The following is a 16,743-nucleotide window of genomic DNA, read 5'->3' as shown; positions in this document are numbered from 1 at the left end:
TTTATCCAGATCAGTCCAGTCTGAGTTTAAAAGTTTGCCCTTTCTAAGATTCATCTCTGATCTAACTTGCAGATCTCTGTTGAAGTCCCTTCTCTGATAAAGATGTTCTATGGACATCACTTGTGGATATACCAAATACGTTCTGTAATAATATTCACTAACGTTTCTCGAATACTAACCACGTTCTAGTCCCTCCTTTAATGGACTTGATACAAGTGAGTTTAATTTTTTTTTTTCAACGTTTATTTATTTTTGGGACAGAGAGAGACAGAGCATGAACGGGGGAGGGGCAGAGAGAGAGGGAGACACAGAATTGGAAACAGGCTCCAGGCTCTGAGCCATCAGCCCAGAGCCTGACGCGGGGCTCGAACTCACGGACCGCGAGATCGTGACCTGGCTGAAGTCGGACGCTTAACCGACTGCGCCACCCAGGCGCCCCGATACAAGTGAGTTTAACATTTAAGTTTCACAATAATTCTTTGAAAGGGTGATAGTATTAGTATCATTATGCAGAGTAGTAAACTGGGGCACAGAGAAGTCGATGACATGACAGAGCCAACATTCTAACTTCAGCTACTGGAGATAAAGCTTATTCAACACCATACTCAGTCTTTTATGCAGGGCAGACACCTCAGAAGCCCTTTACAACATATCCGGAGAAGTTTGAGCTCACTAGATTTAACAAAGAATACAGAAAGTTTTTACATGTAGAAGAATGTATCTGAAAAGGGTAACGGAGGAAAATTATTAGCCTTTTAATATGAAGGGTGTAAAAAAATTAGAAAGCCCTAAGTAATCTATGAGGTTAACAGCTTATATAAAATTACAGAGAGATACAGAATTTGTATTTTATTTAAAAAAAAACCCACCTAAATTGGGAATTTAGAAATCGAATGATTTCTAAATTAGTGCTGAAAATTATTAAGGACAATAATTATTAGGTAAGACCATACGAAATTGCCAATAGTGTACTGTTTGAACCAGAAAAACAGAAATTTTATGTGTCAACCCAATACACTGGATGAATGGATTCAATAACATTTTTTTTTAAGTAGGCTTCATGCATGGAGCCCAACGTAGGGCTTGAACTCATGACCCTGAAACCAAGATCTGGGCTGGGATCAAGGTCTCAACAGACTGAGACACCCAGGTGCCCCAATAACATTCTTTAATATCCAGTATTTTTTCTTACTTTAAAGCATTAACTTTACCAGGCTATTATAGTAGAAAGTGAAAGAAAAAAAACAATTTGAAAATGTTTTTATGAATACTTTTATAAAGAATTCATCAGACTTTCAAAGTAAAAACAACCACCTAAGCATATTCTAGGAAGAGCTGAATTTCCCCCACTATGGCATCAATATAGTCAAATTTTCCCCCCAAAAGTGTATTTTCATGCTTAATTTCACCTATTCTTTTAATTAGTAGAGCAGAAAGTAAAGACTTGGTAATAATTGCTAGATCACTACTTATCAGGTTTCATTTGATGTTTCATTTGATGTCATCGAAATCTTAAGATACAGTTGATCCTCGTTATTTGCGGATCCCATATTTGTGAATTCGCCTACTTGCTAAAATTTATTTATAATTCCAAAATCAACACTCCGGGTGCTTTCATGCTTATTCATGGACACGTGTAGTGGGGCAAAAAACTTGAGTTGCCTGAATTGCGTGTTCTCCCCCTGAGATGGAGCAAGACAGCACTCTGCCTTCTAGTTTTGCTCTAACACTATAAACAAGTGCCCTTTTTGTAGTCTGTTTAGTGCCACGATGGTTTGCATTCTTGTGTTTTTAGTTGGTGATTTTGCTGTCGAACTTTGTGGTGCTTAGATGGAAATTATAGCATTGAAGGCATATATTAGAAAAGAAGACCTCAAATCAATCATCTAACTTTCCACCTTAGGAAACTGGAAAAGGAAGAGCAAATGAAATCCAACGTAAGCAGAAGAGAAGAAATAATAAAATTAGAGAAAATCGAAAACAAGAAATTAAATAGAGAAAATCAATGAAACCAAAAGACGGTTCTTTGTAAAGCGTAAGAAAAACCAATAAGCCTCTAGCCAAAAAGAGAGAGATTGAGAGGGGGCACAAATTACTGAAATCAGAAACGAGGGGTGCTTGGCTGGCTCAGCCGGTGGAGCATGCAACTCTTGATCTCAGGGTTGTGAGTTTAAACTCTGTGTTGGGTGTAGAGATTAATTAAAAATAAAATAAAAAAAAAAAAGAAATGAAAGAGGGAACATCACTACAAATCCCATGGACATTGAAAGTATAATAAAGGAATACTCCGAATAACTCAGTAAGCACAAATTTGATAACCTAGATGAAACGGACCAATTCCTTGAAAGACATAATCTGCCCAAAACTCACACACAAAAAGAAATAGACAATCTGAATAGGCCACCTAAATGTATTAAAGAAATTAAATCAATAATTAATAAAACAGAAAGCACCAGGCCCAAGTGGGTTCACCGGTGAATTCTATCAAACATTTAAGGAAGAAATTATACCAATTCTCCTAATCTCTTTCAGAGGATAAAAACAGAGGGAATACTTCCTGACTCATTCTATGTGGCCAGCATCACTATAATACCAAAACCAGACAGAGACATTTGTAAGAAAACTACAGATATACATCTCCCATGAAGATAAATGCAAAAAATCCTCAACAAAATATTAGTAAATTGAATCCAAAAATTATAAAGAGAATTATACAGCATCACCAAATAGGATTTATCCTGGGTATGTAAGGCTGACTTAACACTACCTAATCAATTAATGTAATCAGTCATATCAACAGGCTAAAGAAAAATTACATGATTATATCAATAGATGCATAAAATGCCTTTGAACATCCATTCATGCAAAAACAAAAAAATAAAACCTCTCAGTAAAGTAGGAATAAAGGGGAATTTTAAAACTTGATAAAGAGCATCTACAAAAAGTCTACGGCTAACATCTTAATGATGAGAAACTAGAAGCTTTCCCACTAAGGTCAAGAGTATGTCAGGATGTCCTCCCTCACCACTCACTTTTCAACATTCTACTGGAAGTCTTACCAAATTCAATAAGACACAAAAATGAAAGAAAAGGTATACTGATTTGAAAGAAAGAAAATTACCTTTGTTCACAGATGACCTAATTGTCGATGTAGAAAATCCAAAGAATCAACCAAAAAACTCCTGGAACTAAGTGATTATAGCAAAGTTGTAGGATTCAAGATTATATAAAAAAAAGCGAATTGCTTTCCTTATATAGGCAATAAACAAGTCGAATTTAAAAATAGCAATACAATACTATTTACATTTGCCCACCCCCAAATTAATTATTTAGATACATATCTAACAAAATGTGTACAGAATCTATATAAGGAAAACTACAGAACTCTGATGAAAGAACTCAAGGCAGAACTAAATAAATGGAGAGATAGTCCATGTTCATGGATAGAAAGACTCAATATTGTCCGGTATTAGTTCTTTCCAAACTGATCTATAGATTTAATGTGATCTCAATCAAAATCTCAGCAAACTATTTTGTGGATATCAACAAACAGATATCTAGAACTGATTCTAAAGTTTATATGGAGAGACAGAAGACTCAGAATTACCAACACAATATTGAGGGAGAGGAACTAAGAGAAATGACTCTACCTGACTTTAAGACCTACTATAAAGCTACCATAATCAAGGCTGGTATTGGTAGAAAAGTACACAATAGACCAATGGAACAGAATAGAAAGCCCTGGAGATATATGTATGTAAATATATTCAGCTGATCTTGGACAAAGGAGTGAATGCAATACAATGGAACAGAGAAAATCTCTTTAACAAATGGTGTTAATGCAAAAAAATGCAACCTAGATACAGACGTAACACCCTCTCCAAAAGTTATCTTGAAATGGATCATAAACCTAAATGTAAAATTTAAAAAACTATAAAACTTCTAGAAGATAACATAGGAGAAAATCTTGATGACCTAGATCATCAAGACAATGACTTTTTATCTATTTATTTTTAATTTTTTTAGCCTTTTAATTTTATTTATTTTTGAGGGAGAGAGACAGAATGTGAGCAGAGGAGGGGCAGAGAGAGAGGAAGACACAGAATCTGAAGCAGGCTCCAGGCTCTGAGTTGTCAGCACAGAGCCCAACGTGGGGCTCACAGACCACAAGATCGTGATCTGAGCCGAAGGTGGATGCTCAACTGACTGAGCCACCCAGGCGTCCCAAGACAATGACTTTTTAGATACAACACCAAAGGCATGCCCCATGAAAGAAAGAATTGACAAGTGAGCCTTCATTAAAATAAAATTAAAAAATTCTACTACTCGAAGGATAATGTCATGAGAATGAAAAGACAAGCCTGGGAAACAAGACGGGGAGAAAATATTTGCAAAAGGCACGTTGGCTAAAGAACTGTTATCCAAAATATACAAAGAACTCTTAAAGACCAACAGTAAGAAAACAAACAACCTGGTTTAAAAATAAGCCAAAGACCTTAACGGACACCCCACCGAAGAAGATGGATCGACAGCAAAGAAGCAAATGAAAAGATACTCCACACCATACGCAGCAGAGAAGTGCAAATTAAAACAACGAGATGCCACTATACCCCTGTTACAATGGCCAAAATGCAGAACACTGACAACACCAGATGATGGGAAGGTGGTAGGGCAAGGAGAACTCTTCCATTGCTGGTGGGAATGCAAAGTGGCACATCCATTTTAGAAGACAGTTTGGTGGTTTCTTACCAAATTAAATGTACCCTTACACTACAACCCCGCAATCACACTTCTTGGTATTTACCCAAAAGAGTAAACACTTATGTCTACACAAAACTTGCACGTAGATGTTTACAGCAGCTTTATTTATAATTGCCCCAACTAGGAAGCAACCAAGATATCCTTCAGTAGGTGAGTGGATAAATAAACTGTGGTACATCCAGACAGTGAAATCTTATCCAGCTCTAAAAGGAAATGAGCTATCAAGCCATGAAAATACAGAGAGGAAACTTAAGTATGTGTTACTAAGTGGAAGAAGGCAATCTGAAAGGGCTACGTACTGTCTGATTCCAACTAGAAGACATTCTGAAAATGGCAAAATACGGAGAGAGTAAAAAGATCAGTGTGTGCCAAGGGAAAGGGAGGGATGAATAGGGCACAGAGAATTCTTTAGGGCAGTGAAAATACTGTGTGAGACCGCAATGGTAGATACATGTCATACATTTGTCCAAAGGCATACGATGTATAAGGCCAAGGCTGAACCCTAATGTAAACCATGATTTTGGGATGCTAATGATCTGTCGATGTAGGTTTCTCATTTTTTTGAAATGTTTATTTATTTATTTTTGAGAGAGAGAGAGAGAGAGAGCGCACACAAGCAGGGATGAGGCAGAGAGAGAGGGAGACAGAGAATCCAAAGCACGCTCCAGGCTCCCAGCTCTCAGCACAGAGCCCGATGAGGGGCTTGAACTTATGAAGCATGAGATCATGACCTGAGCCGAAGTCTGAAGCTTAACTGACCGAACCACCCAGGCACCCCTGTTGGTTTATCATTTATAACAAATATCTGACTCTCGTGGGAGATGTTGATAATAGGGAAAGTAATGCCTGTGTTGGACAGGGGGGTATAATCTTTATGAAATATCTTTGTGAAAAATCTTTTCCTTCACTCACAACCTTTTGTTGCGAACCTCACACAGCTCAAAAATTAAAGTCTTTAAAAAATGTCAGCCTAAAATTTGCAAAATTAAAAAAAAACATAATTTCTCACATTTTTATCTCTGAGGTGAGGATGTCTATCACCAATAGTATCTTACAATAGTGGCCAGGAGAGCATCAATAGGGAAGTACTTGTCATAAACCATAAAAAAGATTAGCTTCCCGCTCACACTCATTAGGATGACTATTATCCAAAAAACAAAACATAACCTGTGTTGGTGAGGATGTGGAGGAACTAGAACCTTTGCATTGTTCTTTTTTTTAAGATTAAAAAAAATGTTTACTTATTTATATTGAGAGAGAGAGAGCACAGGCACACATGCACGCACGCATGAGTGGGGGAGGGGTAGAGAGAGAGGGAGAGAGAGAATCCCAAGCAAGATCTGCACCATCAGCGTGGGAGCCCCACGCAGGGCTCAATCACAAACTGTGAGATCATGACCTGAACCAAAACAAAGAGTCCGATGCTTAACCGGCTGAGCCACCCAGGTGCCCTGGAACCGTTGCATTGCTGGTCGGAATATGAAATGGTGCAGCTACTATGGAAAACAGCCTGGCGGTTCCTTACAAAATTAAACACAGAATTACCGTATGATACGGCAATTCCACTCCTCAGTAAGTACTCCCAAAGGACTGAAAGCAGGGACTTGAGCAGGTATTTGTGCACCATTATTCATAACGGCATTATTTGCTCTAGCCAAAAGAAGGAAACAGCGTACATATTCATCAGCATGTGAACAGATAAAGAGAGTGTGGTCTATACTTACAATTAAATATGATTCAGCCTTAAAAAAGAGTGAGATCTTGATACATGTTACAACATGGATGCACCTTAAAGACGTGCTAAGTGAAATAAGCCAGACACAAGAGGACAAATATTATACGACTCCAATTACATGAGATTTCAATGGCATGTCATTTCAGAGACAGAAAGTACCATGGTGGTTGCCACGGGCTGAGGGGAACAGAGGAGTGGGGAGCTACTGTTTCATAGGTACAGAGTTTCTATTTGGGATGATGAGGAAGTTATGGAGAGGAATGATTGTGCATGCATTTAATGCCATTGAATTATCCACTTAAAAATGGTTAAAATGATACATCTTATGTTATATACGTTTTAGCACATTTAAAAAGAAAGCTCACCTTCCAATGGGCAGAATGAGTATTAGTGACTTGGAAAGGAATCTTTCCATACATGAATCTTTTCCACAACATAAAAGCACTTATCTAAACTTTAACCACCAAAGCCCGAGGAGGATATGGGAGTGGGGTCGAATCGGATTCACGTTCCTTAAGTAGGGTCAAGTGTAGGCTGGCTCTACGTTACTAACTGCAAAGCCAGCTTAAGAGCCCAGCACCAATATCTTTTAATACTTTACTGGATTCATAGTAAAAATACTGTTTCACCTATGTTTTAATGGCATAGAAATCATTGTGTGGAAAAACCAAGGCCTTGACAATGATGAGTAGAAAATGAATTCAGAAGAGTCATCTTTGAATGTTAAGAACTTCTAGGAATTTATTTAGCCTGTATTTTCCTTCTTATACTGGGACCAAAGCAATTTATCACTTAAAAAAATCTGTCTGGTTAAATCTCAAAGAAGTACTACAATAAGAATAAAATTATAATTCTAATTGATGGGAAAGCATTGTATCATAGTTTAATCGGCAACATTTTTCTTTTTAGTGGAATATAAAATAATAATGTGTCTAACAATCAATAACATTATAAATTAAATGAAGTTCAGTAATTCCTGATTTTGAAACAGGGTTTTTATCTACATTCAATGGCTTAATTTGATGAAATGGACAAGAGGCCTGTAAAGATTTGCCCTTCATTAAAAAGCAGCATGAACTGGAAGATGATATTGTACCAGGGTAATCTGTCAAATAATTCTCTGCTGGAAATACTAAGTTTATCTGTGTTTCTAATTCTTAATTTCAAACTATTTAGGTTTTTGTCTTCCAATGTTTAACAGAGATGATAAAGCAAAACAGAAGCTAAACTCAACTCATAAAATCCAAAGGGCCTCCTGTCCAATGATTAATTATAGTTACAGAGCCAGCTGGCCTGACAAAGCTCTCTTGGGGTGGTTAAAACCTTCCAGTTAGTGGCCTCTTTTGATGAACTTAAGTTCTCAATTTTATTGATTTTTTGGAAGCTCTTAATTTTAATTTAGTATAACTTACCAATCTTTTCTTTCTGGTTAGCACTTTTTTGGCCCTATTTAAGAGATCTTTGCCTACCGTAAGACATAAAGATCATGTCCTATGTTTTCTTCTAGAAGCTTCATTGTGTTTTCTTTCACATTGAGACCTACAATCCACTTAAAACTGATTTTTTCGCATGAGTTTCGCACAGGTGATCAAGTTTCTTTTGCTTCTTTAAGGATGAACAACTGATTTTGCACCATTTATTGAAAAGACGGTCTTTTCACCAACAAACATTCATAAACTTAGAAGACTGAATCTGGAATCTGGGTTCTCTATTATGTTCCACTGGCCTATTTGTCTGTCTTTGCATCAGTAATACACTTTATGTATTAATGTGGCTTTATAATAAATTTGGTGTCCTTTAGAGTAATTATTGCTGGGGTACCTTGGTGGCTCAGTCGGTTAAGCATCTGACTTTGGCTTAGGTCATGATCTCATGGTTCGTGGGTTTGAGCCCTGCATGGGGCTCTGTACTGACAGCTCAGAGCCTGGAGCCTGCTTTGGATTCTGTGTCTCCCTCTCTCTCTGCCCCTCCCCACTTGTGCTCTGTCTCTTTCAAAAAAAAAAAAAAAAACTTTAAAAAAGTTTTTATAATTATTGTATATTATAAATATTGTTCTATAGTAATTACTGTTATTTTTTCTGTATGTTTTCTATCAATTTCTGTGAAAGGTACGTTAAAATTTTTCATTATGATTTCGGATTTGCTTATTTCTCCTTTTAGTCAATTGCTGCTATAACTATAGATAGGTTTTTGTTTTTGCAAGCTCAAAATTTAGGCTCCCCCCCCTTTTTTTTTTTGCTGTAAAATTCACTCTGCACTATCTACAAGGTTATTTCTGAGTTGTAAAAATGATCTCTTCCCCATGAGCAATAATTCTTGTATTCTTCATTCAGTTCTCCATTCAGTTTTGCCTGCCACAATCAGAGAGAGCATGAGAACACTTTCTTCTTCCTCTGGTAGGGAGAACTTAGCAGCAGATACTCTACGTCTGTCAAAAATAGACACATCTTCATATATTTTTGAAATTATGTTTTTGGTGCCTGTACATTTAGGATTTTCACATCTTCCGACAAAGTGGCCCTTTTCTATTTATAAAACGGCCCCTGTTACCTCCGCTAATGCTTCTTGTGTGTTTTTTTTAAAGTTTTTATCTATTTAAGAGAGACAGACATAAAACATGAGTGGGAGAGGGGCATGGAGAGAGAGGAGGGAGAATCCCAAGCAGGTTCCATGCTGTCAATGCATTTTCTTTTCTTTTCTTTTTTCGAAAAAGGTTTCATAATGCTTCTTGTTTTAAACGTTACTTGGTCTCATATTATAAAAGCTACACCAGCTTTCTTTTGATTAGAGTTTACGTGTACCAACATTCCATCCACACATTTATCTCCGGTATTTCTGTATTCTAATATTTAAACTTGCTTCTTTGATCAACTAGAATATGAAGTTGTTGCTTACAGCCAAATTCAGATGGGATTAAATTTGAGTCTTGTGGCAGACTGGGGGGGCCTGGCAATCTCAAATCACTAATCCAGTCAGTAATTAAGAAGATTTAAACCTGGGTTTCAGTCCTTGTGGGGCTGGTCTCTTTCCAGTTCAGCTGAACTCCTGAGGGGTTTGTATTTATTGCTCAGCTTTCCTCCTTGCACTCAGGTTAGTGTGCCATTGCTGGAAGTTGAGTTAAGGTTATTTTTGTAGCAAAATCTTGTACAGTGTGTGCCACAAATCACCATTCATGTCCCAGGAGAGTCCTCAGTAAAATGTACATTGTCCCCTAATGCTTTACTGAGGAAGAATTTACAAATGCTTTATGGTGAAAACTGGAGTGCATCCTGCTTCATGGTCAACCTGAGGCAAAACCAAAGGTTTCCAGCAGGGACCCGTATATGGATTAGAAGTACATTTAGAGTACACACACACACACACACACACACACGATGCTAAATCAAAGTATCGGTATTAAACAAATGAGCTGCTGAGTGCATTTAATAACAAAAATAAACATGTGCATCATAAACTGAATTTAATATAGACCTTGAATTCACAAAAGTTCAACACAGGCATATTTCCATTAAGGCATATCTCCAGGAAGCCCAGCTCAAGCCTTGGCTATAATCAACACAAATTTTCCTTCTTATAATGAGGACAATGTATTGTGCGCTAAGGTGCTTCACGGAAAGTTCTATTGTTTGTTTTTGTTTTGTTTTGTTTTAGAACATTTAGCTGAATGGCTCTTCAAGACAGAAAACTACCGAGTCCTCCTGCTGGACACAATTCTTTCTTCTCCATCCACGTATCATCCAAAATCAGGGTCCCTAACCTCAGTCTCAGTTCTGAGACTACTTGTACCAACAACGTGCGTTGCGAAACAGAGCACTTTGAGGCTATCATTTGCATTTGCATTTTCATATGCGTGTTCACGTGGACAGTGAGGGACTACATGAACAGTTGTGTATGAAAACGTGTCTTGCGCATACAAACGCCGTGCTCTAATGGAGAGGGAACCAAGGGCGGGAGCCACTCACCCGACGGGGACCCCCTATCTCCTCTCCAGCTCTGTGACTTCTGGAAGGCAGAGATCCCCTCATCTCTTTGGGGTGTTCAGGTGACAGAAACATTTTCAGGAGTTTCATAAGCTATTGCTAAACATATCCCTTCATTCCAATGTACCCGTCATCTCCAGGATGGCTTTGGAAGTAAACATACTTCTAATACTTACTAGCACTGGTGTGCTGAGAAACCAGCAATCTGAAAAATAAAAAAAAAGTCCTGATGTGAAGCGTGTGCAGACTTGCAGGGTGTGAATGCTCCCTCCTTGGCCAGCCTCCAGCCACCACCGTGATGCCACTAAGTGTGGAACAGGAAATAGCTGCAGATCACCTCAGAGCTGTGACACTTTGCTCATTTGTAAAGCGCAAGCTTAAGCCGGGTTTTCAGGAGTTCTGAGGGTTACATGAATTTAAGCAGATTTTAGTCAATTTAATTTAATTTAACTTAGCCAATTTTATTTTTTTTTAATTTTTTTTTAACGTTTATTTATTTTTGAGACAGAGAGAGACAAGAGCATGAACGGGGGAGGGGCAGACAGAGAGGGAGACACAGAACCGGAAGCAGGCTCCAGGCTCCGAGCCATCAGCCCAGGGCCTGACGCGGGGCTCGAGCTCACGGACCGCGAGATCGTGACCCGAGCTGAACGGGTTGGACGCCCAACCGACTGAGCCACCCAGGCGCCCCTAACTTAGCCAATTTTAAATTAAATTGGCCAAATTTAGCCAAACTTACTCAAGTCCAAAGTTAAACTCTACCACCAACTTAAGACAAAGGGTGAGAGGCAGAACTTTACTGAAGGCAGAAGGGAGACAGCGAGACAACCACCCCTAAAAGGTTCAGTTTCTTGGCCTCAGACTAGGGGGTAAGTGGGGGGCAATGTGTTAGGACAGGCACCACGTATGTTTTCATACATGGGAACTCAGCAAATGTCATTAATATTTCTTGCCCGTCTCAAATAGGGGCCCGTGGTTTTCTTCAGTATAATTGCCATGTGCTCCATTGAAAGAAATTTCATTGTAAGGAATTGAAGTTAATGATTAATTTGAAAATTGTCCCTTTAGTGAATCTGGAAAAGAACAAATAACTCACTGTTCATTTTTTTTAAGATACTCAAAATGATATCATTATGTTAGAAATCAGTAAGATCTAGAATGTTAAATGCTATGTGAAAAAAGGAAATTCATTAGAGAAACGTGAATATAAGTGCCTGGCAAGGCTTACAGCGGTCAGTATTTAATTATAAGGCTTCTTCTAAACCCTTAAGTGAAATGTCTAATTAAGAGAATGCTAATGTGTGGGTATACCCTTTCCCCTAGCAAGGGCTGTATCTAACATCGGCTTCTCCAATTTTTCTTGTAAGACAATGCTTACCAATTATCTGTCTTACTATATGGATAAAGTATTTGACTTGCTCTCAAATATACATGAAATAATTTATAAGAATAACACATAAAATAAACGAGAAGAAGGTTAATAAAACTAACGTTTTATTTTAAAGAAGTCACGGCTTTAGGGGCACCTGGGTGGCTCCGTCGATGAAGCGTCCGACTTCAGCTCAGGTCATGATCTCACAGCTCACGAGTTCAAGCCCCACATGGGGCTCTGTGCTGACAGCTCAGAGCCTGGAGCCTGCTTCAGATTCTATGTCTCCCTCTCTCTCTGCACCAGCAGCCCCACCCGCCTCACTCATGCTCACTCTCTCTCTCTCTCTCTCTCAAAAATAAATAAACATTGGGGCGCCTGGGTGGCTCAGTCGGTTAAGCGGCCGGCTTCGGCTCAGGTCATGATCTCGCGGTCCGTGAGTTCGAGCCCTGCGTCAGGCTCTGTGCTGACTGCTCAGAGCCTGGAACCTGTTTCAGATTCTGTGTCTCCTTCTCTCTCTGACCCTCCCCCGTTCATGCTCTGTCTCTGTCTCAAAAATAAATAAACGTTAAAAAAAAATTTAAAAAAATAAATAAATAAATGAACATTAAAAAATTTTTATAAAAAATTAAAAAAAAATTACGGCTTTAGAATAAAAGTCATTTTTTAAGTTGCACTTCAAAAAGGACAAAACTAAGTGTTAAATTTGGTCCCCTTATCAGGATTACTAGGAGTATTATTCCAAGAAAGATACTTTTTGATTATTAATTAACATGCTTTTTATTTTCAAATTTATTTTTCTTGAGAGAGTAAAATTTCTTAGAGTCAGTTTGTTCCAGGACAAACACTACCAATTACTTTAGAAACAGATTTTTATCCTCCTTACCATGTTAAACAGGTTATTAAAAAAACATTTGGTTATATATATATATATATATATATATATATATATATAAGCACAATATAGATTGATTGCTTGGATTTGAATGTTATATTTTCTACCTATTAGCCAGGTGGAAGTAAATAATTTCTTTTCCCTTCAGAGCCTCAATTTCTTCATCTGTAAGATGGTAACAAAATTCCTACCCACTATGTTTGTTTTGGTGATTCATGATAATGCCTATAAAAACATGCATGTAGCATTTGGTTCCCAGTAGACATGGAAATACTACCTGTTGTGTCTAATGCTAAGAATCTTGGCTTTGTAGAATAATACATATGTGAGCAATGCTCAATCAACATGCTTATAAAAATGTTAAAACTAGTGAGTAAAACAAAAGTCTAACTGAGGTAGACTCTCTTGAGAATATATCACCTGCTTCCTTAAAATATATTTTATATATAAAATTAAAGTTCCCCAGAATTTATCATTATGCATTAATTTACCAATGAAATTACTGGTTTTTAAGCAGGAGGTGTTCACTTTATTCAATGTCGGCTCTTTAAAAAAAAAATGTTTACTTATTTTTGAGAGAGAGAGAAAGAGCGAGCAGGGAGGGGCAGAGAGAGGGAGACAGAGGATCTGAAGCGGGTTCCAGGCTCAGAGCTGTCAGCACAGAGCCCGACGCAGGGATCATGACCTGAGCCGAAGTCGACACTTAACCACTGCCACCCAAGTGTCCCCCAGTGTAGACTCCTAATTCAACTAGATTATAAAGAATCTTGGATATACATGAATGATTTCTAAGACTTCACTGTTCAGTGTTAGAAATCTGAATTAGTTTCATTTGAAAAGAAGTGTCCATTTTAACCTTCTAAGTATCTAGTGACATTCTCTGAAATTTAACTATTAGTATTAAAATCCGAATGTAAGTCGTGAGCTTCAAAGGTGGGGTTTTTCCTTATCCTTATTATAAATTATAAAACATTTAAGGTGACAATGATCCTGAGAAGAATATACATGCATATGTGCATAGGAAGAGAACATTTTACTTCGTTCAACTTAATAATCTGTTTATTAAACAAAAGTAGGGTAAGGCTTGGCTTGACTGTTTTTCTTGTTTTTGTCAAAAACCATTCATTTCTTTTCCAAATTCACAACTGGATATTTAATCATTTCAAAGACTTTATTTAATTTCTGTGCTGTATGAAACATGGTATATTCATTGACTATTTCTACCTCTCAAGAATAAAAGGACAATATTTGAATTTTTTCAACATATATTTAAAGAATGGTATTTATTCATTTAATGAGTCATGTCCTATTTTATATATTATATATAATATATATTATATTATATATAACATATATTATATTATATATAACATACAACATATAACATATATGATATGATATATATGATATATGATATATGATATATGATATATGATATGATATGATATGATATAATATAATATAATATAATATAATATAATATAATATAATATAATATATATTATGCCTAGCATTCTTAAGACCATTGAATATTCAGATAATTTTGGGGGTAAAGCAAAAGTTTTGCCTGTAGATTATAAAATTATATCCAAAGAGGTATATGATTTGGGTGTTGTTGAATTAAACAAATATCCACACTGCTCTGGTGAGGGGAAAAGTGTTCTCTATATGTAGCGATATGTAGCAGAGTATTTTTAAATGTATTTCAGGGCACTTGGGTGGCTCAGTTGGTTAAGCATCCAACTTCGGCTCAGGTCGTGATCTCGTGGTTCTTGAGTTCAAGCCCTATGTCAGTCTCTGTGCTGACAGCCCAGTGCCTGGAGCCTGCTTTGCGTTCCGTGTCTCCCTCTCTCTCTCTTCCCCTCCCTTGCTCATGCTCTGTTTCTGTTGCAAAAATAAATAAACATTAAAAAAAGATAAATGTATTCAGTTAGTGTTTTCATGTTCCTTCGTCCCCTCCCATAGTGAATAATACAAAGCTTTTTTGCTTATTGCTTCAGAAAACAGAGAATGAAGCAGGGGTTTTTCCCCTTGATATATGTGTGTGTGTGTGTGTGTGTGTGTGTGTGTGTGTGTGTGTGTGTGTCTTAAGCCTGAACTGAACTTACAAGATTGGTATGGACTTTTAGTTTAGGAAAAGATTTAGGGAAAAACACATACATTAGGGAGATTCTTCCCCACCCTCAGAAGAGAAACAGATTCCCCAGAATGGGGAGATTCTGTGAGAGAGATTTTCTGTGTCTGAGAAGGGAATCTTAGGGACAGTCTTAGGAAGTGGGGGTGTGTCTTGAGTGGCCATTACAAAGCAAAACAGTCCATTAGGGACCCTGTACCCTAGAGAAGGCACAAAGTCAGGAGGTAGATTGAAATGTAGCCAGCCCTCCACTTGATTTCCCTCTTGGTGCCAGTAATGGGCCTACTGGGGGAAGGAGTGTCTTTTCTCATTCCCGTGAACTGGTGGGTCCCTGAATCTAGGAACCAGGTTTTCTCTAGGAAATTGTGGTTCCGAGGCACAAAATGCAGACCTCCAATGAGCTGGAGTACTAGGTGGAACCTGGCCTAAAGTACGTTTGTGTGGTAAGGGATCAGAGGGGACCTGTGTCCTGATCCTTCAATAGGACTTAGGGAAGGATCCCTGAGAAGAGAAAGGCTGTCTGGAGCAGATTGACATCCTCCTGGAAGTCCTATAATGGAGAATGTTGGTATGAGGGGCTCCCATGAGGACCACAGAAATAAGGAAGAGAGCCCTAACTTGAAGAGCCTTGGTAGATATGTGCACGAGCCCTGGGTTAGAAAGAAGGATAAGATGAGATTATGGACATTTCAGTGGCTCCAGCAAGGATAGAGGTTATCAGAAAACCAGTGGGCTCTTTCCCTGCCACCGAATATCCTGGTCCCATGTAGGCAAACCACCACCCCCCTCCCCGCCACCCCAGAAAGAGGCTCAAGCTTAAGATAAAGTTGGGAAAATCCCAGATAACTGAGTTTTAGTTTCTACCACTTTGGTGGGATGTGAGCCTCAAATGGAAATTAAATTTAACATATGGGAAAATAGTCTCATGGGGCAAAAGATCAGTGCCCTTACTGTGACATGCTTCCTTTCTATAGGATTCAGAAGAGATTAATACATTATGATCGTCTCTTAATTACAAGCAAAGGACTCTTCTCAAAGACAATAGACTGGCAACAAGAAAGCAGGTCATGTTGCATATTTCCTGTCAAAGTTCCTCTCGTTTGGAAATTATCTGTGTTTGCAAGTTATGGTTTATGAGGCAAATTAGCCATCAGGGGTTGTGAATGAACTATGGGAATCATGATGGACATAGCCACTGGCCTAAACTTTAAAAAAACCAAAGAGTAACAGTAGGAGAAACCTTCCCCTTTGAGCAGCGGACTCTTGGCCACAGGTCTCTCCCCAGGGCCACAGCTCCCATAGACGTTGTGAACAGAGCACATCTGCAAGTCTAGATCATTTGAACAACTTAAAGAATCTCATCTCAAATCAGAGGGTACTCTGAATGTTGCTTAGCCCTGTATTTCAGGGAGAGTAAAAAAGGTAGTATGATCATTTGGCTGGTTTTTTCTCTCTTGGTGTCCCAAAGGTTTTTTTGCTCTTTATGGTCTAAAGGTATCTAAGTAAAGTCCGCCTCGATCCTTCTCAAACTATTGTGTAGTGTCAGACCATTTAAAATTTTTTTTTCCAGTTGACTGTGAATAAATAATTGTTACAGTATAATAAAAATAAATTAACCAGAGAATAAAATGGAAAAAAAAAGAGGCACAAAATACAAATACAAATGTTATCAGTCAGCAGGCGTCAAGTTATTCTTTCAATTGCTATAAAAGTTTCTAAATGCTTATTCCCACTTTCTGTACTTATCACGGACAGGTAACTGACAAGGCACATATTGAGAAATACTAGGTTAACACAGAGAAGAGACACCTCCACTTGTAGAAGATCTTAAAACACCCAGCAGCAAAAATAAAGAACACTATGTATCTT

At 37.9% G+C, this 16,743-nt stretch overlaps 2 protein-coding genes across 4 annotated transcripts in view; both read right to left on the bottom strand.

Moving 5' to 3' along the window:
• FAM149A (family with sequence similarity 149 member A) overlaps positions 1-16,743 on the bottom strand; it is a 58,365-nt gene that overhangs the window by 36,296 nt on the left and 5,326 nt on the right. The window lies entirely within an intron of this gene.
• The window catches only part of TLR3 (toll like receptor 3), a 108,939-nt gene continuing 102,149 nt past the window's right edge, over positions 9,954-16,743 (bottom strand). The window contains exon 10 of the mRNA XM_045055116.1: positions 9,954-10,681. Coding sequence (XP_044911051.1) covers positions 10,652-10,681 — 30 coding nt within the window. The 3' untranslated portion in view covers positions 9,954-10,651. The remainder of the gene's footprint in view (positions 10,682-16,743) is intronic.

This window comes from Felis catus, chromosome B1 (genome assembly GCF_018350175.1).
Source record: "Felis catus isolate Fca126 chromosome B1, F.catus_Fca126_mat1.0, whole genome shotgun sequence".
In the NCBI taxonomy this organism is placed as follows: Eukaryota; Metazoa; Chordata; class Mammalia; order Carnivora; family Felidae; genus Felis; species Felis catus.
The sequence above is the reverse complement of the archived record's forward strand: the minus strand, read 5'-3'. Positions and strand labels throughout refer to the sequence as shown.